General features: G+C 29.9%; 4 protein-coding genes across 4 annotated transcripts; 1 reads left to right on the plus strand and 3 right to left on the minus strand.

Annotated features, from left to right (window-relative positions):
• Positions 1-3,128: 3,128 nt before the first annotated feature.
• On the minus strand, positions 3,129-11,213 carry LOC109803900 (syntaxin-132). Its single transcript, XM_020365572.3, has 13 exons — positions 10,987-11,213; positions 8,855-8,962; positions 8,684-8,740; positions 7,509-7,557; positions 6,997-7,085; positions 6,840-6,913; positions 6,047-6,089; positions 5,906-5,966; positions 5,762-5,787; positions 5,600-5,677; positions 5,259-5,339; positions 4,467-4,532; positions 3,129-3,546 (listed from the first exon to the last, which is right to left on the minus strand). Exons 1-13 carry the CDS (start codon positions 11,002-11,004, stop codon positions 3,373-3,375), a joined length of 924 nt encoding a protein of 307 aa, XP_020221161.1. The 5' UTR covers positions 11,005-11,213; the 3' UTR covers positions 3,129-3,372.
• A 1,361-nt stretch (positions 11,214-12,574) lies between these two features.
• Positions 12,575-13,966, minus strand: LOC145954191 (serine/threonine-protein phosphatase 7 long form homolog). The gene is made up of 6 exons (XM_083067973.1): positions 13,874-13,966; positions 13,547-13,796; positions 13,317-13,487; positions 13,082-13,262; positions 12,906-12,996; positions 12,575-12,826 (listed from the first exon to the last, which is right to left on the minus strand). Exons 1-6 carry the CDS (start codon positions 13,964-13,966, stop codon positions 12,575-12,577), a joined length of 1,038 nt encoding a protein of 345 aa, XP_082924099.1.
• Positions 13,967-14,093: 127 nt separating this feature from the next.
• LOC145954192 (uncharacterized) lies at positions 14,094-15,633 on the plus strand. Its single transcript, XM_083067977.1, has 3 exons — positions 14,094-14,482; positions 14,552-14,700; positions 14,792-15,633. The coding sequence occupies exons 1-3, from the start codon at positions 14,094-14,096 to the stop codon at positions 15,631-15,633; spliced, it is 1,380 nt and encodes a 459-aa protein (XP_082924103.1).
• Positions 15,634-20,421: 4,788 nt separating this feature from the next.
• Positions 20,422-24,633, minus strand: SKL1 (shikimate kinase like 1). Its single transcript, XM_020365581.3, has 10 exons — positions 24,427-24,633; positions 24,293-24,330; positions 24,161-24,215; positions 22,778-22,850; positions 22,604-22,691; positions 21,962-22,044; positions 21,537-21,663; positions 21,353-21,431; positions 21,181-21,245; positions 20,422-20,606 (listed from the first exon to the last, which is right to left on the minus strand). Exons 1-10 carry the CDS (start codon positions 24,590-24,592, stop codon positions 20,538-20,540), a joined length of 843 nt encoding a protein of 280 aa, XP_020221170.1. The 5' UTR covers positions 24,593-24,633; the 3' UTR covers positions 20,422-20,537.
• Between the last annotated feature and the right edge of the window lie 441 nt (positions 24,634-25,074).

Here is a 25,074-nt window from a genome sequence, read left to right on the forward strand (position 1 = left end):
TTTAATGTAATTCTTATTTGTTATTGATAGTTGTATTTGATGTTTTATTTATTTAAATATTTCGTTAATTTATATATCTTATATTTATTTAATAAGTCAACTTATAAATTATTCTTTCATCATTTTTTTTAAGTTTCAGCTAGCACTCAACCCAATATGCACAACTCACCAAAGATTAAGGGTTGCTTAGACAATTTTTTTTTATATAGAATTACTTCTTTAAGAGAATAATAAAAAAAAATGAAATAAATTTTTTTATAAACTAAAATTCGTTTATATATGTTAAGAATAAGTTTTGATTAAAAAAATTAATATAAGAGAACTTCTACAAATGAGTTTCTCTACAAACTTATTTTTAATTTTTACATAAGGATTGTTTGGATAAACTTTTCTGGAAACACTTATGAGAAAAGAAAATAGAAAAAAAATTGAAATATTTTTTTCTAAACTAAAACTAGTTTATGTACAAGTTAATTTGTAATTTTTTAGAGACATTATTTAAGAAAGTTTCTACAAATTAATTGAAAAATCTTATTTAATTTTTCCTTTCCATTTTTTTTTCTTAGAAGTGTTTTAGAAAAATTGTATGTAAACAGATACATAAACTTATTTTAACTTATAAATAAACTTGTTTTATTTATATATTTTTCTTTAATACTTATGGAAAAATTTATCTAAGTCTAACCTCTTTTTTTTCGGTGACCAAAAATGGATTGAGTTAAATTGGATTGAATTACTCATTTTGTTCATCCTATTATTTCTATCTTTTTTATCTTATTTTTTTTCCATTATTTCTTCTTCTTATCATATTATATTACTAATTACCAATTATATTCATAATATAATTTTCTCTCTCTCTTTTTCTCCCTTCGCTCCTGTTATCTCTATTTATAAACCATTTTTCCATCTATCAATGGTCAATAAATTAAAATGCCATTTTTGTCAATGCCAAATTTGACAACAAAACCAAGTGAGGAAAATATAAAACGATTGAGAAACTAGTTTTTGTCCCTTCTTTTGGCCCAAGTCAATGATCAGAAGCTAGTTTTTGTCCCCTCCTCCCATCATTTTGTGTAGGTCAAGCATTTGGAAAGATATTGGTAATGGCATGAATGGCCTCCACATGGAGCCTCCAAAATGATCCTTCATATGCATCCATAAACTAGGACTCAAATGCCCATGCTTGGCTCTAATTAAGGTGGACCATGTCAATGCATCCATAACACATGATTTATATTATATTATGTTATAATTTTTAAATATTTCTATAATGTTATTATTTTGATTAAATTACACACCAACACTCATCGTGTTTCATGAAATTACATTAACACACATTATTCTTTTAACATTTTTTAAATAAGTAAGGAGAGATAATAAGTTTGTTTGTTTAAACTTAAAAAAAATATTTCTAAAAAATGTTATTTTATAAATAATTCTTTAAGAGACAAATTATAAAAGCTACTTTTTAAGAAAAATAGAAAACTACTATTAAAAAAAAAGTAAAAAAAAAATGACCTATTTTTATTTAAAAATGTTGTTTTTAAAATTTAAACAAACAAATCCAATGTAATGTCTAAAGGGTGTAATATTTTTCAATTAATTAAAGGTATCATTGGTAAAAACAATGGAGTGTCTATGCAATTTCATAAAACCTCAATATTGAATATAGTATAAATTAATTTATTGTATTATTTTTTTTGTTATCTTTCTCTATCACGTTAATTTATCCTCACGTCACTAACAAAACCCATCTATTCCCCCATCCTTATATACACATATTTGCCATTTTCTACCTATTCAACAATATTGATGTTTGTGATACACTAGACATTGTCGTTGTCTTCTTTGTTAAATAAGAAAGACAATAAAGCCAACCTAAAAAATCCTTTTCACTTTGAGTTAATCAACAAAGGTTTTTGTTTTTCTTTTCAGTTTTTTTTAATATTTTTTTTTCTAATGAACTGAAATTTGATAAGTAATTGCGTGTGCCACCAAAGTGTTCACATTGAATCCCATTTAGACGCGAATGAAGATGTAGGGAAAAAGGACACAAACATTACTATATTAAACAAGTTGGTTATCTATGCTATCTTGTTCTATCCAAAATTCATAATTATGTAGATAGAGAGTGAATCGCAATAATCGTGCCACTACTTATATGAAACGACCATGATAATTAATTATTAATTAACATGCTAACGATAATTTCTAGATTAACATGGTTTGAAATTTTAATGTTGGATTTTTAAGCATAGTTGCATAGGTTATAGAGTAAGTTGTAGAATCTTAGCAGAAATATTTTAATTTTTATCACACAATAATTGATGATATATACATAAGATGTTCTTAACACAAAATTTCAATGAGGAACACCATGGGTCTTAATTATCTATCTATTTATCTCACTATATATTCACATGATTTTGCTTTGATTTTGATATTTCATGATAAGATTTAATGTGTCTCACGATTATTCACTCTCACATCGGAATGATCTCTATCTTTGTCTCTATATATAATTTTTTTAATTTATTTTATTTATTCATATAATATATATAGAACTACTAGTCTAATTATTATTTTTAATTTAAATTAAATAGTTGTTATTCTTAATAATAAAAAGTATTTAATTGTAACTATTCTAAAAGTAAGTAGTTTTTAAAATATTAAAGAAACTGGGGGAGGGTGATCATATGAACATTAATAAATTTGTAAATTAACTTATTTGAATCTCAGTCATATTTTAAAATTTAAAGATGTTACATCTTGTTACGTTTTCCCAATAATGTAATGAAAAGAATCAAAAGATGTTCCTCTTTTCATCTATTGCTTTGGTGGCAATATTATATTAATGGGAAAAGGTGGAATAAAATAAAATGAGGCCCATAATAAAATGAAATGGATTGAAAACAAGAAACTGCCTCAGTTTCTTTATATCTATAATAATTTAAGATTATAATAAGTTGATTAACAAAAATATTTTTCTGACGTCGTAATTTCTTAATATTCTCTTTATTTCTCTTATTTATTACTTTGACATTTCAAACATTATTCTTTCTTTCTCTTTTTCCACAAGGTTATAAATGAAAGAACAGTAATAAATGTCATCTTAAAACTTTAAAAAGGAAAATAAATAGAAACAATATTTTCTTCAAAAGTGATTGGAGACAGTAATCAATATCTTTTCTTTATACAACTCAATTCAATATTTTATACGTTGTTCCAATGTTTCTTTCAAGTGAGTATAACATGAAAGAAAGTTTTTAAAACATAAGAAAACAAAAGAATGGATCGGCAAAAAATATATATATATATAAATCATGAAGACATGAGCTATAAGTTATTTCATTATGCATTACCGATTGCAAACTATGCACCACTTTTGCTAACCCATGGTTTGATGACAGCAACAACGATGATTATAATAACGATGAGAAGTATCATGATTGCAATGCACATCCATTTTCTAGAGTTCTTTTGTAGTTTCTTGGCCTTCTGGAGAGCATTGTTGCCTTGCTGCACGTGATCTACTGCACTTGTAACCTGATGCATCATGACCCCAAACCAACTTTAGGCACAAACATAACTTTCAACCAATCAATTTTTCATAGGGATTCACATATGTATGCAGAAATGACTAGAGTTGGTCTAATAGTGAGAGATTAAAATAGTATTTCCATAATTATAAGTGAATTTTATTATCATTCTTATGGATAAAAAAAAATATGTATGTAGAGACATTTAGAAATGAGATTTGCTAATTTTGGCATTCATATCTTGACTACATGGATGATGGAGATTAACTATTTTCTTTTCTCATGATCTCACCATGAAAAGGAATTGATTTACACTGTTATAAATTAGAGTTTAATTTCTATAGATTATCAATGTAGAAATAAAAAGTTACAGTTATTATAATTTTTAAGATAATTATTGTAAAATTTAATAAATTTATTAAAAAAAATTATGTATTGACAGTATAAAACAATTTTACATAATTATCCAAACACTAAGCACTATGTATGATGAATTTGTTAACTTATAATAATTATCTTAAAAATAATGTTAACTATGTTAATTGACAACAGTGTAATCATTAAATCTTAAATTTATTACACATGACAATTTATAATCAAATGACGGAATAAAGCTTCTTAACACTATCAACATATAACTATTTACTCTAAATTATACTCACTCCAACATCATCAACCATTTTGTATGAAATTAAATTTTCATCGGTCCAACTGTTCAGTTATAATTATATTACCTACATTATTCATATCAAATTTTGTAAAAATTAAACAATAATATGAAGATAATTAACTAGCTGTTATTTTCATGTATTTCAAAAGTATATATTACTTTAACCTTGATGTACATCAACAAGGTAAGAGTGAGTGTCGGATCGATAGAAACTGATCCTTATATATAGTGTCTTAAATGCAAAGAGATCAAAATACCTGTGATTCAATGTTGTCAAGCATATCACCTTGTGCATCCACTAACACCGCAATATCAAGAAATATCTGCCAAGACATGAAGCAATTAAGGCCCAAACTAAGATATCTATCTCTACTACCTTCACATATATCTTCCAGCTGTGTGTATTATATGCATATTTGTAGCAGCATAACATCTAAAGCACACTTTTGAGTATAAATTACACTCTTTACTTATGAGACCTTGCAAAAGCAATTTTTAGCTTCCCACAGGTGTAGTGCTGTGATATATTTTATGGTTCCTATCTCCCGTATATGGATCAGTTGTGCAAAATACGCGTAAATTTATCAAAAAAAGATGACCAAGAGTGTGTGAACCGGGAAGATGAAGAGGTAATATAACTATCCTAAACTGTAATATAACTATACTAAACAGTAAAACTTTAACTGGAAATTCCTTCAGAAGTGAAGTGATGCCATCAGTTTTATAGTGTGATATGACTAAATCGATCATCATATGAATAAAGCAGAAAATATTTTCCTGTTAAAAATAATCTCAATTCATTACCATACCCCACCCTTTTGTTCTAGTGATGTGGTGGTTCTATAGCATAGGCCTTTACTATATAATACATAAACTTGTACTTATCAGGATCGAATGTAAAAGTAAAACGAAAAAGGTAAAGCTGCACAAGTAATTATTTTATGCACTATTTTATTCATGTCTATCATAAAATAATAAGAATATTAAATGTGGTAATTTGTGGAGCTACATTATCACAGTCAAATTAATTGAACAAACTGATTAAATACCTGTTGTAATTCAAGAAGCTTTCTCTCAACATCTCTAACTGCTTCATGTCGCTCTTGAATTTCTGCCAAGGTGTCCATTATCTACAATGATAACTCAAATGTATTAGGAGTGTACTGTGACAAGGTAAATTTCCTAATATCATGTAATTTTCCTAGTTCTTAAGGAAGATAAATGTTCCTCACCCTCCCTGGCCCCAAAAACACATTATGTAGGAAAATAATGAAAATGTAGGAATGGAGGGTTTAGATAAGTGGATGATATTCATGATGTTGGATAACGTAAAAAGTTGAATAGGCATTTGAGGAAGAATTGAACGAGAAAGTGAGAGGGAGATATGAACCTGGCCTCGTCCTTGTTCCTGAATTGCCTTCTGGAAAATTTGTTCACTATCTCCAGTTTCAATTAATCTGTCAATTGTCTGTACATTGTTAACAGATTAGAAGAAAAACTCCTATAAGACATATTTCCATCCATTAATGAAAATTGAGAAAAGAAAAAATACCTCCTCATCAGCTCTTGCACCCGTAACTGAAAATCATGAGAACCAGAGCATAAAACAAATTAACTCCATTTCAATGAAATTTAATGGTATAAAACTGCATAAAATTGAAGAGAAAAAAAACAGTAATGAGTAAACCACTCTAACCTGTAAAAACACGTCTCTCAACAACCTCGCGATACTCTTGATGGATGGTCTCTCTCAGAGTCTGCAAAGATTTTCAAAAATGGATTCAGTTGAATTGAAGGACAGGAGAATAAAGAAATCTAAAAAATGAGACAAACCCACCTGAAATTCGGCCATTTTATCTTTTAGTTTCTTTTTTAAAGAACTGCAAAATAATATAATACAAAGTTACAGATGAGATGGGTCCAATAAAACATTAAGCCAAATATCCTAGATGGAAAATCCTCAGGTATACTCATTATGATTCAGCATAGTTTACACGTTGATATAAGTTGAAAACCATGAAATATGTGGAAAAATTATCATGTAGTCACTAATTATATGTAAGATAAGCTAGACCCCACGGCAACATATTAACATAACTTTTATTTTAATAATATTTAAGGATTATGGATTAGAAGCTCTGGTACAAAAGTCTCCTATTACAAACTGGGTTCGTAATATAAAGATGTTACATTAACTTTCTGCATTTAGATTGAGATGACAGTGTCTTTCTTTACTCTTGGTTATCCCTTTTTAAGCATTCCTTAGTTTCCAGATATATATAATCATATTAAAAAAGATACATTCATATTATTGATTGAATGAATATCATCCGAGATGCCGAGGAAAGAGAATATTATTTACTCCAAAAGGACTATGCTCTTAGTTTCCTTAGAAGAGGAATGTTGATGTCAAAGACTCTTATGTCTTATGGACTTGTATTTATCAAGTAAAACTTTCAGTATCTAAATGGTTATATATTTTTGCTGCAAGAGAATTTGAGAAACGAATAGTTGAAAATTTATGAAAGCGAAGAGATAATTATATATACTACAACGAGAAACTCGATTTATAAAGCTTGTCTAAGTTATGAGACAATAATAACAAAATAAAAAGCTGGCTCAATACTGACATAGTTGTTGCTGTTCTTGACCGGTCAACACCTGATCCTTTTCCACATCCAGGCTTCTGCCTGTTTGCCAAATTCTACAACACAGAATGGAATGAGTAGATTTACATCAAGAATCTATGGACTGAATAAAACACTGAAAGGCATTCAGTAGAGACACCTCTTTGTCCAGTTCTTCAATTTTGGTCTTTAAGTAATGACCAGTTTTCTTAACTTCATCAACATCTTTCTCCATTTTCTCCTTTATAGCTGCAGACATCATAGGATCAGGCTGAATTAATTAGTTTAACACCCTTGAACTTTATTAGCATCCCCAGAACAACTACCTTCAAATCCGTCCCTTTATCCAAAGAGCAATTTAAAATCTATAAATAGCCCTACTTCAGCAAATTCTTCATCATATCACTATAATTCTAAACTACAAATAATACTTGCTTACAATAGAAATATTTCTCTAAAGGTTCAGTGAGTAACAAAAGTAGTAATAATTTCCACACGTGTGAGAGTCACTATAATAATTTTAAATATATATATATACACACACACACGAAAGGAGGGTTGCAAGACTCAATAATTTTACTCTTACTATTTTACTTAAATTAAAAAATTAAAATAAAAAGGGCAATGGAACATGCATAAAATTGTTCAATAAAACGATAAGATTATACTAACCCTTCATGGCAGGAGCCTTGGTCACAGCTCTGGATTCTTCATGGGCATCCTGCATACAAGGTTTGCATAAAAATGGTGACGACAAGTTACAAGTAATTTTTAGTTCATAGTATAAATCCACAAGGAAGTGCAAAGGCTTTTAATAATTTGACGGAACATGTAATATTTACCTAAGGCAGACTCTTACCGAATTCCAAAACAGAGCAAAAATAAAGTCTTTATTTTTTCCTGTTTCATTTTTCTTAATTCACTTGATATGGAAGCTGACTAAAATTCAACACAACTACCGTATAACAAATCACTACACAAACACAAACTACAAAATGACAGGCAGCATTAGTCACTCTAGTTTTACCTATTTTTACCCTTCATAAAATGATTTTCCTGACCCTGTCATCTAATCTCTCCTTTTGTCCCTTCTCTAAACTCTCCAATTTATGCAAGTTTTTCTGTCAACCAATCAAACTAGGGATGCCTTGTGGAGGGCATGGTAGAAGAAATGAGTTCAAGTTGTTTATATTCACACCATCAACAAAATGTACAATGGGTTTAAAACTAGTGCACGAACACACAATGGAGTCATAGAGGATTTCCCTTTAAGAAAGTATTGCAATTAGCAACAAAGGTCAACTGTGAGCCCTTGTCTCTCTACCTTGATTTTGGACATAATTACTAACCATATCCAGGAGCTAGTGCCTAAATGCATGCTTTTTGTAGATGATCTGGTCATAAAAGAAGAATCAAGAGAGGAAATAAATGGTATACTAGAGTTGTGGAGAGGAGATTTCAAATCATATATATGTAATTGCAGAGTATATGGAATGTTAGCTCATAAAGATGCAAGAAGGAACGTGTATCTGGATGAAGAAGATGCCAGGTGCAGGTGCATATGATGGTGGATGTAATTATAGGATATCAGAGCCAGAATTTTTAAAACAATAGGAACAGAAAAGACAATCGCTAAAAATTTGAGGGTGAGACGAAGTATATAAAACAAGAGTTCCAAATTATAGGAACTTGGCAGCAAAACAGTGACAAGATAGATCATAGAAGATGCGTACTACTCATACCATGTTGAAATTGAAGAGTTAAGGTAAAGGAGAAAAGCAAAGAATAGAGACTCAGTAATATTATGTTGCGTATAATTGGTAGTCAAGTTTGTAAAGACAGGTTACCTGGAGCTTTCTCAAAAGCTTATCCAGCTTAGCATATTGTTTATCAAGCTCTTGAACCTATTAAAAAAGCCACAAGATCATTCAATGAGATGAGCAACATGATTGAACACGAATGTTAAGGCTCCCTTAAGACTGATTAATGCTTTCATACAAATATATACAGATAAACACCTTTTTGAAGAAACTATCCAAGCCCAGGTCTCCTGAATTCCTTGCATATTCTCCTAACTCAAGGTCCCCACCTCCGTGACCTTGGCCACGTGGGATGTCAAATGATTCCTGAGAAAGAAAAATAGTTATCAAATTAATATACATTGTTCAACCCTAACACTGGTGTTGCTATCTGCACATCCTAGGTAAACTAGTCACCAAAGTTATTGCTATCCTAGCAATCAGTAATAGACAAAATAGCATAATATTCTACATACCACAACAAAAGCACATACTGATCTTAGATGCGTTAAAATTCTAAGCGTGACAAACAGAACAAGTAATCTACTTTAAAATTTTGATATGGCCTCCCTACAAGACGTTTTAGCTATTAAGTACTACACTACTATTAAGATCTATATATTATAGGGACAGGTAATTCAATTTCAAAATTCTCCTAAGTGTACAGGTATTCTGCTTTTATCCCCCAGTAACAGTCAATGGAACGAGTGAATTTATTGCACAAATCAAAGTTAAAGGTCTAACTGCATTCAATACATTTTGTGAATAAATAATTGCATATACAGCTTCTGGAAACATCCCATTAACTTCTGTAGATATCAAGATAGGAATTTCCTAAGCATTTGCTTCCCTTAGCTTTGGCATGAAACATCAGGGGATAACAACTAACAACTTGGTTAAGTGGTACTTCTAGTTACAACCCCATGCCTAAGACAGAGATTGATCTCCCAACTCTTGGTTAAGGAATACAAGTACTTAATTACTTATGCTAACAAGTAACAACTTTTAGTAATATTGTTGGATTATTAAATGATATTCATTACGGATAATGTAGCTTTTGTGAGCAGCATGTCAATCTTTTTTAAGTAGTATATCTATGGACTATGGGTGTGTGCCTCAGTAATCAACAGCACTTCAACTTATATAATAGCTAAAAGAAAGTGAAGTATACTGTCAGCTCATAGTATATTAGAATGACGAAAATCAATAATATTTTATACACATCATGGAGTATCTAAGAAGTTAAATGTTATATAATAATCTGGATTCTGGAAGGAATAATTTAAAAAATAAAAATCGCAATAACATATTCAAGATAAATAAATAAAATATGGGGATTGGAAAAGCATGAAATGTTTCACCAGAGGTGCTGATTTCGGATTTTACAAGTTTAGTTTTAATTTGACCACAACCCAGTTACCAAAAAGAACATCCACTATTAACCCATTTTCGGGATATGATTGATCACTAAGCTTTTTCATTGGCAACAAGAGGCTACTGAAGAATATATTAAATGATGCATCCATTATTAATTTATTCATTCATTTATTTTGAATAATTCCAAGATAGTTGACCAAGGAAAATTAAAACCAAGTAGATGCTTAAATCAAGATTAGTTTAATTGTCACTATCAATGGCAACCTCTTTTATTACTATAAATTTTTCCCTTTTTTTAAAAAATCGCAACACAGACGAATACAAATCTTGAAACCTGAAGAAAATCAAAACCAGTTCCTAGTCAAAATCTGAAAACCGCTTAAATTTTAGTTTTTTTTTTTTTTTTTAATATGTTATTAATACGAAATATCTACCTTTTATTGATAACTATTTTTTGTTGGGAAATTGACCAGCTACCTTTTAGCAAAGTCTCTCTTCCCTATAACCTTTTTTCCATTTACAAGACTTGAATCCAAAACCTTAGGTTGGAGATGAAGTACAATACCACTGGAAGTAATAATTTGTCAAAGGTAATTAAGTTACATTTCCATGAAATACCCACCAAAACCATTCATCAGTTATGCACAATTGCATTTCAGCATAACTCAAACAATGCAGAAGATTAAAACTCCAAATTTTCAAATGTCGCATAACCCACATTCCCCAAACCCCATAACTTTCTTTCATTTTCCCACCAAACAAACACAAAATGTCAAAACAAGGACGAAATTGAAATCTAGAGTGCCCATCATGCACAATGCTAGATCTGACAAAACCCACATCCAAAAACACCCCAAATGCATGAAAACAAAGAAAGAAAAACCAAATATACACGTTGAATCAACAATGCTGAAATAAAAAAATAAAAAAATAAAAAAATAAAAAATAATAAAAAGTGAAGAAACGAAAGTTACCGTTAGAAGATCGTTCATTTTGGAAGAAAGATGAGAAATTGAAAGGGAAACAAGGAATGTGAGGAAAAGGGGATTTAAGAGCTGAGAGGGACCTGGTTAACAAGAAACCAGGCCATAGAGTTTCAATCCCCACGGAGAGAAACAAAAAGAAAGACGAGTTTTTCAAAAACTTTTTGTTTTCAAAATTTTCCTTATTTTTATTTTTATTTATTTCTCTTTCTTTATTTGGTTGTGTTGTTGTTCTCTGTTACCAGAATGGAAAGTTTTTGTTTTTCGGGAAATGGAACCACCGACCTAGACAGGTACGCAACAGCTTTTTTCAGGCTAATTTATAAATTAAACAAAATTTGTATATGTGACAATCTAGTGACTTTTTTTTTTAATATATCAATTTTTTTTTTATTTTTCTGAATAACCCCACCCCATTTTATTTATCAAAATAATCCATTTAGTATTTAAGGTGAGAAATCGGTTGGGGGAACCGATTTCTCACCTTCAGTTTTGTTAAAATGTGTTGATGTGCAGTGAGAAATCGGTAACTGCCATATTTTGTTTTTTTATTTTTTTCGTTTTTTGTTTTTTTTTTTTGTGTTTTTGTTTGTTTTTTTTTTTCATTTTTCATTTTTTTTTGTTTTTGTATTTTGTTTTTTTTTTGTTTTTCGTTTTTGTTTGTTTTTTTTTTTTTTTTGTATTTTGTTTTTTATTTCATTTTTGTTTTTTTTGTTTTTTTTTTTCATTTTTGGTTCATGTTTTTTGGTTTTTTTTATTTTTTTTCTAGATTTTTAATTTTCTTATTTTCATATTTTAATTATAAATTTTTGAAATTTTTTAGTATTTTTAAATAAAATAGTTTAGTTAAGTATTTAGATTAAGAATAAATGACAACTTAAAATAAAAACAACATTAATTGAGATAAACAACTTGAAATAAAAACAAAATACAATAACAAAATAGGAGATCGAATAAAAAAGAACAACAACAGAATTACAATCCACGAAATTACAATTCAACTTTAATGATGTCTATGCCCACCCGTTCCACACCTTGGAGGTTGTCGGTTCCTTGTTGGGTTTCGACGACCAATGCGTGGTTGTTGTGGTTCAACCTGGTCCTCATCATGTTCTATATTAACAGTATCGGTAACTGGATTTGACGAACCACTTCCACCGACCTCAGAGTGATAAGACGAAAATGAAGGGAAATTCATGCTTTGCATGTAGTTATATGCACTTTGTGGCGTGTGTACGTCGACGCCAAAAAGATTGCTCATGAAGTCCCCTGTTGGAGTTGTTGTTGATGGTGGTGTGTACATGAATTGTTCATGGTGCGTATGAAATGATGGATAAGACTGAGGATGTTGTTCCACACTATAAGGTGGGTGATTATCTCCAGCCATTGGGAATGTTGTTGCAGTTGTTGTTGGGAGTTGTGTACTAGAAGTGGATGCATGAGATGAAGAATACTGGCTACAAAGAAATAATTTAGAATTAGCATGAAACCATTGTAAATACTCCGGAGTGTGTTGGAGAGGCCCTTGAAGTGGTTCCCCGAAAATAACATGTTTGCGTCTGTCTTTCCAAATCGAAATTCAGTCTGCATGTTGTTGAGCCCAGTTGGTGTCGTTATGTCCTCTCATGTCTATGTCGTGCATTTTATCAAGATTATGAGCTTCGTTGGGGATTGGTTGCCATAAGCCAAATTGCAATTGGACTCTATCAGTTTGATGCCAGACTACAACTGCAAATGAAGTTAAAGCAGTACAAGCAGTCCATATTCTAGAATCCTTATAAGCACGTGCTGGCAGTGAGGACTGAAATTCCCTATATGGCATCCATAGATACTGTAAAAGAAAAAGGTTAAATATTTGACTTGTTTGATGTAAAAGAGATTATGTTTGAGAGAAGTTTACATTGTATTACCTCGTTATGGTTCATGTTGTCATATCTTAATCTGTAGCCAAGTAAGTCTCCATGGGGCGTCCCTGAAAATCTTAGCCCTCTTCCTGACCACCTAAAACATTTGTACAATTATAAAATTTTAGGTTAAATATTTTACTTGTTCGATGTATTAAAGTGATATAAAAATTAGTCCATACCTTGATGCTAGCGGAAATGTAATATCCTGTTGGACTCTTGGTTGGATGGAAGGCATTCTATACCAAGCCCAAGACTGTAGAAGCAAAGAACATCCACCCATTTTCCTTGAGGATGGATAGATTGCCCTACACAATTCTCTATACAAATGTGCCAAACAAGCAGAACCCCAACTATATCGTCCTGCACGTTCCAAGTCAGCCAATAATGGTAAATACATTAAGTGAATTCTATTACCTGACTTGTCTGGCATAATGACACCACCGATCAACCCTAAGATATATGCTCGACAATGTTGAAGCAATTGTTGTTGAGTGGGTTCATCTGGTAGTGCAATTGTATGGTCTCTTAACCATTTGAGTTTTATGCTTGAGCCAACTAGAGCTTCCCCTTTTGGAGGTACGAAGCCTACAACTCGTAACATAATTCATCCCAGTCAAACAAAGTTGGTCCTGTTACTGGTTTGCCGTCAATCCTTAAACCCAATTGTAGTGCCACATCTTCCAAAGTCACCGTGCACTCACCAACTGGGAAGTGAAAAGTATGTGTCTCAGGTCTCCACCTCTCCACCAAAGACGTTATCAAACAATCATCGATTTTAAAATGTCTTATTTTTGCAACCTCGGCGAAGCCAGCAACCTCCAACAAATTCTCAATTCTTGGGTCAGGTGTAGGCATAGAATGATAGTAAGATTGAATGACTTGATCACTTGTTGTCTACGAAAATGGTAGAATTGAAATGTTAGTAAAAGATAATATTAGTTGTAAACATTCTGCAATGTATAATAACTTACCATAAGATGAGTTTCATTTGATCTATGGAGGTGTTGTTTCCACAACATAGTTGAAGATGAAGAAGACATTTCCTTTGGTGGAGAGTGATCCATTATTACACAAGATCATGTTAACCTTGGCTATGTATATATTAGCAAAAGTATTCTTCCTTTGGTGGAGAGTGATCCATCCATTTCTATTCCAACAATAATAACACACATCAAAAGTGCTAAAGGGTACATGATCTCATACCGCAAAGCTTGGATGGCAAAGCAAAAGGCAATTGAAGACTTACATGGTAACTGGGAACAATCTTACCATGATTTACCCAAGTTGCTTAGTGCCATGAGTGGATTTCTTAATGGATTTGTTGTTGAGAAGCAAACAAGGCCACTATACAACCAACAAGGTGAGATGGTTCATCATTATGTTCAATTCCATAGAGTATTTTGGACATTTAAACCTTGTATCGATGGGTTCAAATACTGCAAACCCATTGTTCAAGTTGATGGCACATTCTTGTATGGCAAATACAAAGGAACTCTCCTCGTGGCCGTGGCTCAAGACGGTAACAACAAAATCTTTCCAATTGCCTTTGCAATTGTTGAGGGTGAAACAGCAGAGGCATGGTTTTTCTTTCTATATTATCTCAAAAGACATGTTTGCCCTTAAGATGGCCTTTGCTTAATTTCAGACAGGCACGAGTCTATCAAAAATGCCTACGCTAGACAAGTCAGTGGTTGGACACCTGAGAATTCAGTGCATGTATTCTGTATTCGCCATATAGCTCAAAACTTCATGAGGCATTTCAAGAATACAGAACGGAAAAAATTAATCATCAATATGGGTATGTAGTTAGCATCATTAATTACTTTAATTTGTTTCATCATATTTCAACATTACTAAATTGTTCATTTTTTCCTAATCTGATTTCACAGCTTATGGGATGACTGAGCCAAGATTCAATTACTACTACAACACGCTAAGGAACGAACCAGAAACTGAAGGTGTAATTGAATGGCTCAACACCATACCAAAAGAACAATGGACTCTTGCATGGGACGGTGGCCGACGATGGGGACACATGACTACTAACTTGGCTGAGGCAATTAACTCCATTCTTAAAAAAACAAGAAATTTGCCAATTTCTGCAATCATCATGTCGACTTATAAGAGATGTAATGCCTTATTCATCCAAAGGGGGAAGGAAGTCGATGCTAAACTTAGGGCTGGCCAAGTTTATACGGAAATAATGAATAGGGCCATGAGAGATGCAGAATCAAAGGCTAATACTCATCATGTCCTCGAATTTGATTGTCACAGTACACGTTTTTTGGTGCAAGAGACCATTAACCCAAGGGAAACACGACCTACTGGAACTTTCACGGTTAGACTACATGACAACTGGTGTGACTGTGGAAAATTTCAAAAGCTACACATGCCATGCTCCCATGTTGTTGCTGCATGTAAGCATGTTCACCATGATTATAAATCTTACATAGATCCGGTATACACATTACAATATGTTTCAAATGTGTATAACGAATTATTTGGTGAACTGCCTAATGAATCTTATTGGCCGGATTGTGAAGAACCGCAAATCATACCAAATCCGGAAAAGATTAGAAATAAAAAAGGTCGTCCAAAGTCATCCAGAATACGCACTGAAATGGATATGGTTGAACCAGGACAACCAAAAAGATGTTCTCTCTGCAGAAATGTAGGTCACTCAAAGAAAAAATGTCCTTACCGTCAAGGAAGTTCAAATCATCAACCTTAAAATATCATCAAACCTTCCAAATATTGTATTTTATTTTCTAGTATTTTATATAAATATTTTATCTTTTGTTAAAATTTTTAATTAATATTTATTTTATTATTTATTTAATTAATAATTATTTCATTATTTATTTTTATTCTACAAACTTAACTAAATTATTTTATTTGAAAATACTAAAAATATAAAAATAACTGAATATTTAAAATTAATATACGAAAAAAAAATTAGATATCTTAATAAATAAAATATAAAAAAACAAACAAAAACTAAAAACGAAAATAAAAAACAAAATACAAAAACCAAAAAAAGAAAAACAAAAACAAAAAAAAAAAACAAAAAAAAAAAACAAAAAACGAAAAAAAAAAAAAAACAAAATATGGCAGTTGAGAAATCGGTTTTCGATTAACCGATTTCTCACTGCACATCAACACATTTTAACAAAACTGAAGGTGAGAAATCGGTTCTCCCAACCGATTTCTCACCTTAAATACTAAATGGGTCATTTTGATAAATAAAATGGGGTGGGGTTATTCAGAAAAAAAAAAAAAATTGGTATATTAAAAAAAAAAAGTCCAATCTAGTATTAATTATAGTTTTATCATTTGTAAAAGATTCTCTAAATTATCTAATATCTCATTTATTAAAATAAATTTATCTAAACCTATAAGATCTAGTACAGTTAATAAATGCTCTCAAAACAAAACAAAAAAAAAACAAATACAGTTAATAAATAAATTAAGTTAATTTCTCTTCTCCAGTACAGTTAGCTTCTTTTATCTTACTCATTTTTATTAGTTATAATTTATTAAAAATTATAAAATTAGAAAAAAAATTGTTAAATAAAATAAAAAAAATATCAAATTTTATGTTTTTTTTTAATAAATATTAATCAATTAGAAATGACGTATTTAAAAAAGTATATTAGAAAGTATATTATTAATATTTCTTTAATTAGTGTCGTGTGCATTATTAAAATGATTTTATTGGAAGATAAAGTTCATTTTGATTATTTTTACACATCAAAATAAGTTATTTTCTAGTTATTGTTTATGTAAATAAAATATAAATAAAACTATATGTGATATAATTTTTTAAATAATAAATTATTTTTAATTTATTTTTAGCTGTCAAAAAATAATTTATTTTTAAAAGACTAAAATATATTTTTTGTTTACAAAAACCAAAAAAATTATTTTTAACCCAAAAATTTAATTACTAATTTTGAATGGTTTTATTTTATCACATAAATTATTATTTTGTTATCATTTGTCATGTTGTTACATGTTAAAATTATAAATAAAAAAAACAAATATATAACAATAACTATTTACTATAGGACGTGCAGTTTCAGAATAAACATGCATGCTGCATGCAGGATATACGTGTATCATTGCATTTAATGGTTAAAAAGGTATTTTTCACATAAATTTCTTATTAATGAAAATTGAAATAGTATATATATATATATATATATATAATTTTAAGTTTAAATTTTATTATTTTTAATGTGATTTTTATTAATAAAAAATTATCTTCACTCTTACCGAAACCTTTTTCTTCTTCTTCTACTGTCCTACACTCTCCACTAAAAACAAATTAAGTCGACACTTGATTGAGGTGGAGGCATCAAAAGAAGAGTAGGAATATTAGAAAATATTCGGTAGAAATAAAAGAATATTAGGGGTTAAAAAAGTATTTTATTTATTTTCATTTTAAAAAATATTTTTCCTCGAAAATACATAGGTGGAGGGAAAATAAATTTGCCCTTCTGTTTTGCTTCCCTTTGAAACTTTCTTGAGAAATAAACTTCTCATGATTTACTTTTATATCGACATCTCAAAAGTTTTAATATTAATTATATTTATTAAATAATTAAATCAATTCTTATATATTAAATATAAATACCTTTTATTTAAAAGTTTTCTTCAATGAGAAGAATTTAACTTTTTATCTAATTTAATTTCATATATCATAATTAATGTAAATTAAATTTTAATACTTTTAAATAAACTACTTATAAATAAAAATAATCATGTATTATGTGTATCATAAATTTAAAATACAATTTTTTTTTAAATATTTATATGTAAATTTTAAGTACAATTTACATATTTAAATATAATATTTATATATAATTTATTATAAATTTAAGTTATATATAATTCATAATTAATGTATTGTACAAGTTAAAATATTAATAATTATATATTATTAATTTTTTATTGTTAATTTTATGATATTGCATAAATTATATCCATAAAAAATATTTTATTATAAAAATCAATTATAAATAATAGTTAGAACATATCAATACCAAATTACAAAATATAATTAAATAAAATAAAATAATAATTATAAAAAAAAAAAAAAGAGTGTGTGATAACAGCTGTCAAAGAAGATGGAGGAGAAATTTTCGACGGGGATTACGCCAGTTTCCTTGCATTCGTTTAAATAATTATAATTATGGTTAGCACCTATGATTTCTTTTTCCATCTTTTTCTCTTTCTGAATTTAGTATTTGAAATTTGACATTCAAGCTTCTATCTAACTTTTCCATCTTTTTCTCTTTCGCACCTAATTCTTAATCTCATTATTTGCTTCTAAGTTTGTTTCTACTTTATGTTTGCATGGTTACCTTCAAAGAGAAAAAAAAATTGCATGTGTTGTTTGTGTACATATATTTTTCTTGACAAGTACCTTGATCAATTTGTACGAATTTGTTTAATTTAACTAGTAGTTAGTGGTTTGAAGTTGAATATGTAGTTGTGTTAAATATTAGAATAGAAAGTTTTGTTATCTTTAATGATTTATCAAATACATGTGATCTATAAAAACATGTTTGTATTATCTTTATGAAAAATTATTTTTAACAATCAGTAAATAATGTTTGGTTTGTATTGTTAAATAAAATATGAATAGAATATATTTTGGTCTTTCCAAAATGCACAATCTAGAACATCTCATCCTAAAATAAAATATGTTTATCTAGAACACTCAATCTGGGACAATATTTTTCTGGAACACTCATTCTTCATCAACATCTTCTGAATTGGTTGTTCCAGATAAGAAATGATCTGGATGTTTATTTCAAAAAGAAAAACAATGACTCGGATTGGGTGCATATCAAACAGTCCCAAAAACTTATTCTAGAAACTAGAAAGGTAAAAACACATTCAAAATATGTGTTTCAGATAAATAAAAACACATCTGAAATATGTTTCAGAGACTACAAGTGAAAGGTAAAAGGTCTGGGAATAATAAGTAAACAGTGAAGAAAAAGGAAATGGTAGTTTAGAAATTTTTTAAACATGACAGGTGTATGGGCAATTAAGGGGGTAGGAAGCAAATGCCTCAAACGAAACCCAACTTGAAATAATTCTCTATGCAGAAATCTCTTAGGATAAGAATTTATTCGAAGTCAAAGTCCAATAAAACAAAACCAACACAACTCATGATACCCGTATATCATGAAGTAAAGAATGAGTTAATCTAATCATGTTACTCATGTCAAGAGTTTACAAAATGGTAGTTAAAGATCTATTTCTATATTGCATTAGAAGTGAGAAATTGTGTAACAAAAACAGGGTACAATTGTGATGTTTCAAACCTTTCTAATAGAAAAATTGATAGCTTTTGAGGTTTATCCCAAGTTAGGAAATAATCTCAAAACTCATTAAATTACTCACAGAATGATTAGTATGTTCAAGAAACTATGTTTTTGATCTTGATGTTTGAAGATGATATCATTATATATGGATTATGTAATGATCCTTCCTGATCTATTGTCAACCAGATGAATTTCAAATTATCTTAATAAAAATATGTTATGAATATTTAATAGTGATTATCCATTATTTGTAATCATTTTTGTCTATAAATACATTATTTCATTGGTAAAAGTGATACAATAAATTCTCTATTTTTCTTTTGTTATTCGCTATACATTCTCTTCTTTCTCTCTATTATTTTTATATTACTTATTATGACTTAATCATAATTTTCATATTAGATATTAACACTGTAACACTTAATAATCTATACTGATATGATACTAACATGTCAATATTTTAATTAAATTTTAGAAATCAAGTTTACAAATCAACCAAAATTATATGATTATAATAGTATAAAGATCAAATTTGCAAAATAAATAAAAAGACTAAATTCAAATTTTTATGATAATAAGAGGACAAAAGATATAATTCAACAAAAAAAAATAAGCATAAAATGTGCAAGCATAACATTACAAAGGAAAAAAAATAACAATGTTTAATTATAGAAAAGCTATGGCAAAAGAAAAAAAAATAGAAGAATGATAGGGTGAAAAAACTGTTTCAGGTAGAAAAATGAAAAAGACAATAAATTTGTGGGTCATTTTATTTTTTTAGTAATAGTTAATAATATGAGGAAGGTAAGGACTGAAATTCTCAGCCAATCTTTTTAAAAGTTTAAGTTACTCAAGTTAAAATCAATTAATCATTGAGAAAACAGCATCAAGCATCAAGATGTCAATAAACAGAACCAAGCATCAAGATGTGTATTGACGCTACATTAAAGAGTGTGTTTGATTTCCAATTTGAAAATGACACAAGTATATTCATTTGAAAACTTCTTCTCATACACGTCTCCATTTAGTTGCAGTAAGGAGTGTACTTTTTCTTTCTTCTTTTTTTCAGAAATAAACACTCTAGAGCAATCATTCAAATTTTTTTTAATAATAATAATAATAAATAATAAAAAAAATAAAAAGGAAACAAGGAGACAAAGAACCGGTTCGCACCATCAAAGGGAGACAACTAAGAAAACTGAAATTTGAGAAGCGAACCCAGGGGGTTGCCAATTGAAAAATGTTTTAGATTGTCCAATTTGATTACAGGCAAAGGAAAGAAGCATGTCCAGGTTGGTTAAAATGGTCTTGCAGCTTCTTCCATCATCTTCTTTACTCTTGTCAACTTCTCAATCTCCTTAAGAGCCTGAAATTAGTTAAAACAATAAGAATAAGAATAATGCTTCAACAATAACAACAACAATAGCCTTTTAAGAATAAGAATAATGCTACACATACCAAAAAAGACAAAAATCAGTCAAAACTTGTCAACATCCATTAGTAATAGTTGGTTCGGTCAAAATGGTAGGAGCAATTACTTTGGAATACATTTTTTGAAATAGCGTAGAAAAGGATCTCACTCATGAACCATTTTTACCCTGAGATTGCAAATTTCATGTTTGTCTATGGAGAATGGATCTGATTACATTAGTGTCTGTAATGAATTTTTTTTGTATAATACAAATAGATAGGGTCTCATTGGTAAGTGTTGTGCTACAAGATATCGTACATAACCCATTGTTATGGACTCACCAATTAGTATGGAATATTTTTGTTTTTCCAAGTGAAATCCCCTAATATATGAAAGAGCAAAAAAAGTGTTTTCGATGTTGTGGAATAAGAACTAGAAACCATTCATCCATCCATTGCTAATAACAATGGTAAACCACAAGAAACAGTTAGCATGGCATGCATGAAATTGCTTGCATAAAAATTATAACCTCTAAAGCCAAGTCTTCTCTTGTAATTTCATCTAAGTTGTCACAATCCAACCAAGATGCTACTTCTGTAAAAAGAAAGAATATATTAGGACTTGACAAACATTTGTAAACCACCCCTACCTCCCCTTGCTTAACCAAACTGTAAATAAAACAGCCAGGAAAGGTTATTTACTTTGAACTGAAATAGTAGCATCAGCTGTAGCATATCCATCTCTGTATTTATCGTATAGAGCACCTAGTTCATCCTTTACCTATTATCATTATCAGAGGCATTAACAAACAGGGAATTATTAGATTTACTGAAAGAAGAAGTTTGTACACTTGTGTCACTACAGTTTTCATAGTAGGGAGTAAACCTCTGGGTATGATCCTGAAATAGATATTTCAGATGGGGCAAATTGACTCTGGTCTTCAATTACATCCCTAGCCACAAAATCTAGAGGCACATCTATCCACAATGAAATCCCATATCTCAAAAGTGCCCTATGTCAATTTAAGACCAAGTCAAGATAATACTGAGGTTAACATGGAGTTTGGCAAAATTATGTCTGACATCATTGTCAATTTTTTTTCACACATTTATGCAATCAGTGAATTGGAACTGTTGGATAAAAATCAGACGGCTCAAATCTCAAATGCATGTTTTAGTCAAATTTATTGAGATAAAATGAGGCATTGGATCTTCATCCAACAGTTCCAATTCATTGAATGCGTGATTGCATGAAAAAAACTGCAGCACATCCAGATTGTGAGCTCAAATAGCTCACAGTTATAACCATACAGATTAGTTGAACTTGTAACAGCGCCATTTCCCACACAAACCACTAGGCGACCCATAGATGATAATTGCTTCAGTACTTCAGTCTGCAGAATTTCACATGTAAAACATAAGTATTTGATAATCTAATTCAACAGTTAAGTGATGGAAACAAACATCTTTATCCTAATATTTCAGTTAAAAAATTTAGAATACTAAGGTCACACCACTAGTTGTGAGACTCGTGCCCTTCTAGAGTCAACAATGTTCTAATGCACAGATGACCTACCAGTAGGAACTCATAGAGCAATTAAGCACACATCCAAAAAAACATTCAGCAAGTCTAATACAATCAAGGTTTAACATAGTCCTGCAAATATATCAAATTTTGGTTTTAGCTTCTATAATGTTTTTCTGTTCACTTTGATCTTGACAAATTTTAAAAGTTTTGAAAACAGTCCCTCTAATGGCATGTCATGTGTTTAAGTTACATGTCACCTTATACTAGTAGCTAATATAGCATGTCCTGTGTCATTAAATGAAGAGAAAGAACATTTTAAAAGAAATTGCATTTATGAGAACCAAAACCAATGAAAAACAAATTACAGTGATTAAAACCAAAATTCATCATATATTTTTACAGACACTAAAACTGCAATCAATCACCTCAGACTCATAGAAGCCTTTTCCATCACTCTCTCTAAAGGATTTTGCAGCATGTGCACCACCTACAGCTTCTTCCACCAAACTATCACTGTACAGAGCACATAACCATCAAGTATAGCTAATAATTGGAAGCTCCCATTTGTATCAGAGAAAAAATATCAGACCAATACGCACCTGTCGAAATAATAATATCGTAACACATCAGCCAGCAGCTTCCCCAAACTGGTTTTGAGAGAGCTTTTCAGACCTTGAACAAATATAATCAGATTGAGTCACATATTCAAAAAAAGGTATTTTGACCCAACTTTCTTAACTATAACTAGTATTTTGGTCATACTTTTCCAAAAGAAAAAGAAATCTTCAAAAATCAGACAGCATATTTTTTATAAAAGAAAAAAAAAAATAGTTTTCAAATCTCTCAGTTTTCTCTCACTCTACTCTTTCTTGTTCCTTGCTCTTTCCTCTCTCCCCAGCTCTTTTCTCTCCCTACTCTTTCTTGCTCCTCACTCCTCCCTTAGGAATGAATTCTTTCAATTGTATTCTCTCTTGAGAAAATCTCCACCATCAAAACCCTATGCCCCTTATATTATTATTTAAATTCTCTCTTATTTTTAATTGAGAACTGAGACTCCACTAGACAGAAATGTCAAGTGGGGATTTAAGTCCCTCTTATCCCTCCCTAGCTCTCTCTCTCCTCCACGTTGTTCTCATGTCATCTCTTTTAAAGTAAAAGAAACAAAAATATAAAATAATATCTTTGAAGAAGGCTAACAACACATTATCTCATACACTTTGTTTTCTTATTCACGAGAATGAAACTTGGTACCAAAAGGTTTACGACAATCACACACCTTGTTCAATTCAATCAGCAGCGGTAGACCTCATTGGTACATTATCTGGTACACTACTTCTAACATACTATTTGCTAGTAACTAAAATTTATTGAAAACTTCATAATATTGAGACACATTAAATAAGTAGGCCTATAAATTTTGTAATTTCCAATAAACTTCAGTTAAAAACATATTTAAAAGAACATTTTAAAAGAAAATACACATAAATTCATTTTTAGTCCCTATAGTTTCACGAATGTGCAATTTTCGTCCTCCAAGATTTTTTATTTCAAATTTGATCCCATAGTTTTCACAAGTAAGCAATGTTGGTCCACCTATTAACATGTCATCCAAAACTAAATAGAAAATGTTGACATGTTTGTAAATCATACTCTCAACATTTAGTTAGCCATGTTGAGAGTTAGTTAACCAAAATTGCACATTTCCGAAACTATAGCAACTAAAAAATAGACTTAAGCCTAAAAATTACTACATTGGTAGCATTTGTGGGTATTGGGTAACTTTTACTTCACTCTTAAAACTGTTATTAGCCAACCAGTGTTTTGGAAACCAGTTGAGTTAAACTCAACTGTAGTTGAAAACAAAAAACCTAGACTCACAAACTTTTACTTTTTTTCATCAAAACACGAATTTTTCCATTGAAATTGATTTTAAACCGATATCCAAACACACAAGAAATTGATAAGCTTTGTGCTATTCTTACCAACCAGAAATATGGAGGTCCCTTTGAGCTCAGGAGACACCTCTGCTGCTTTCTTCTGAACCAAAACAAAAGCAAACAGTTAAACACAACGTTCTACCTAACCACACCGCTTAATTCAACAACCTCTCTCACCTTCACCGCGAGAGAAGAGTCAGAGGCACCAACCCAAGCTGAACGAACAAACAAACGTAACAGCATTCATTAACTAACTAACTAACTAACTAACTAACTAACTAATAACTAACTAATTGCAACACGAGGCTTACACGGAACGGCGCCGTCTGATATGGAGCAATTGGGCCTGCGCAATCGAAGGGGCCTTGGGTTTGGGAAGGTGGGGAAGGAAGTGGGGTGTTTGAATTGAAGAAAAGCGCAGGTGCGATTAGGAAGTGGGAGACGAGTATTCATGTGGCTCAAGCTTGCCTTCTCCATTCTAATCGATTATCTATCTCTTCTCCATTCTTCTTTCTTCTTTCAACTATAAACTAAATATAATATTATTTTTTTCTCAACATTTTATTTCCATTATTGTCCTGTCTATAATATATAATAAAAAAAAACCCAAAAAAGAAAAAAAAAATGCCATTTTTAGATCATTAACATTTTAATTATTTTCTTTATTTTTTATTTATTACTGATTTTAGTTAAAATGATTAATCAAATAAAAATAAAATAATTAAATTTAAAATAATTAAAAATATTTTTATGTACATATTTTAATTAAGTAATGTATTTATTAGTTTATATGAATAAAATAATTATGTAATTCTTATTATTTATTTTAATTTTTAATATATTATGAAAAATAATTTTTTATTATTTTTAATATTATTCTTTTTCAATATATTAATTATTTTTAACATTAATTTCTATATATATATATATATATATATTAATAAAAAAAATTATATTTT

This window comes from Cajanus cajan, chromosome 1, assembly GCF_000230855.2.
Source record: "Cajanus cajan strain Asha chromosome 1, NIPB_CcT2T_4, whole genome shotgun sequence".
Lineage (NCBI taxonomy): Eukaryota > Viridiplantae > Streptophyta > Magnoliopsida > Fabales > Fabaceae > Cajanus > Cajanus cajan.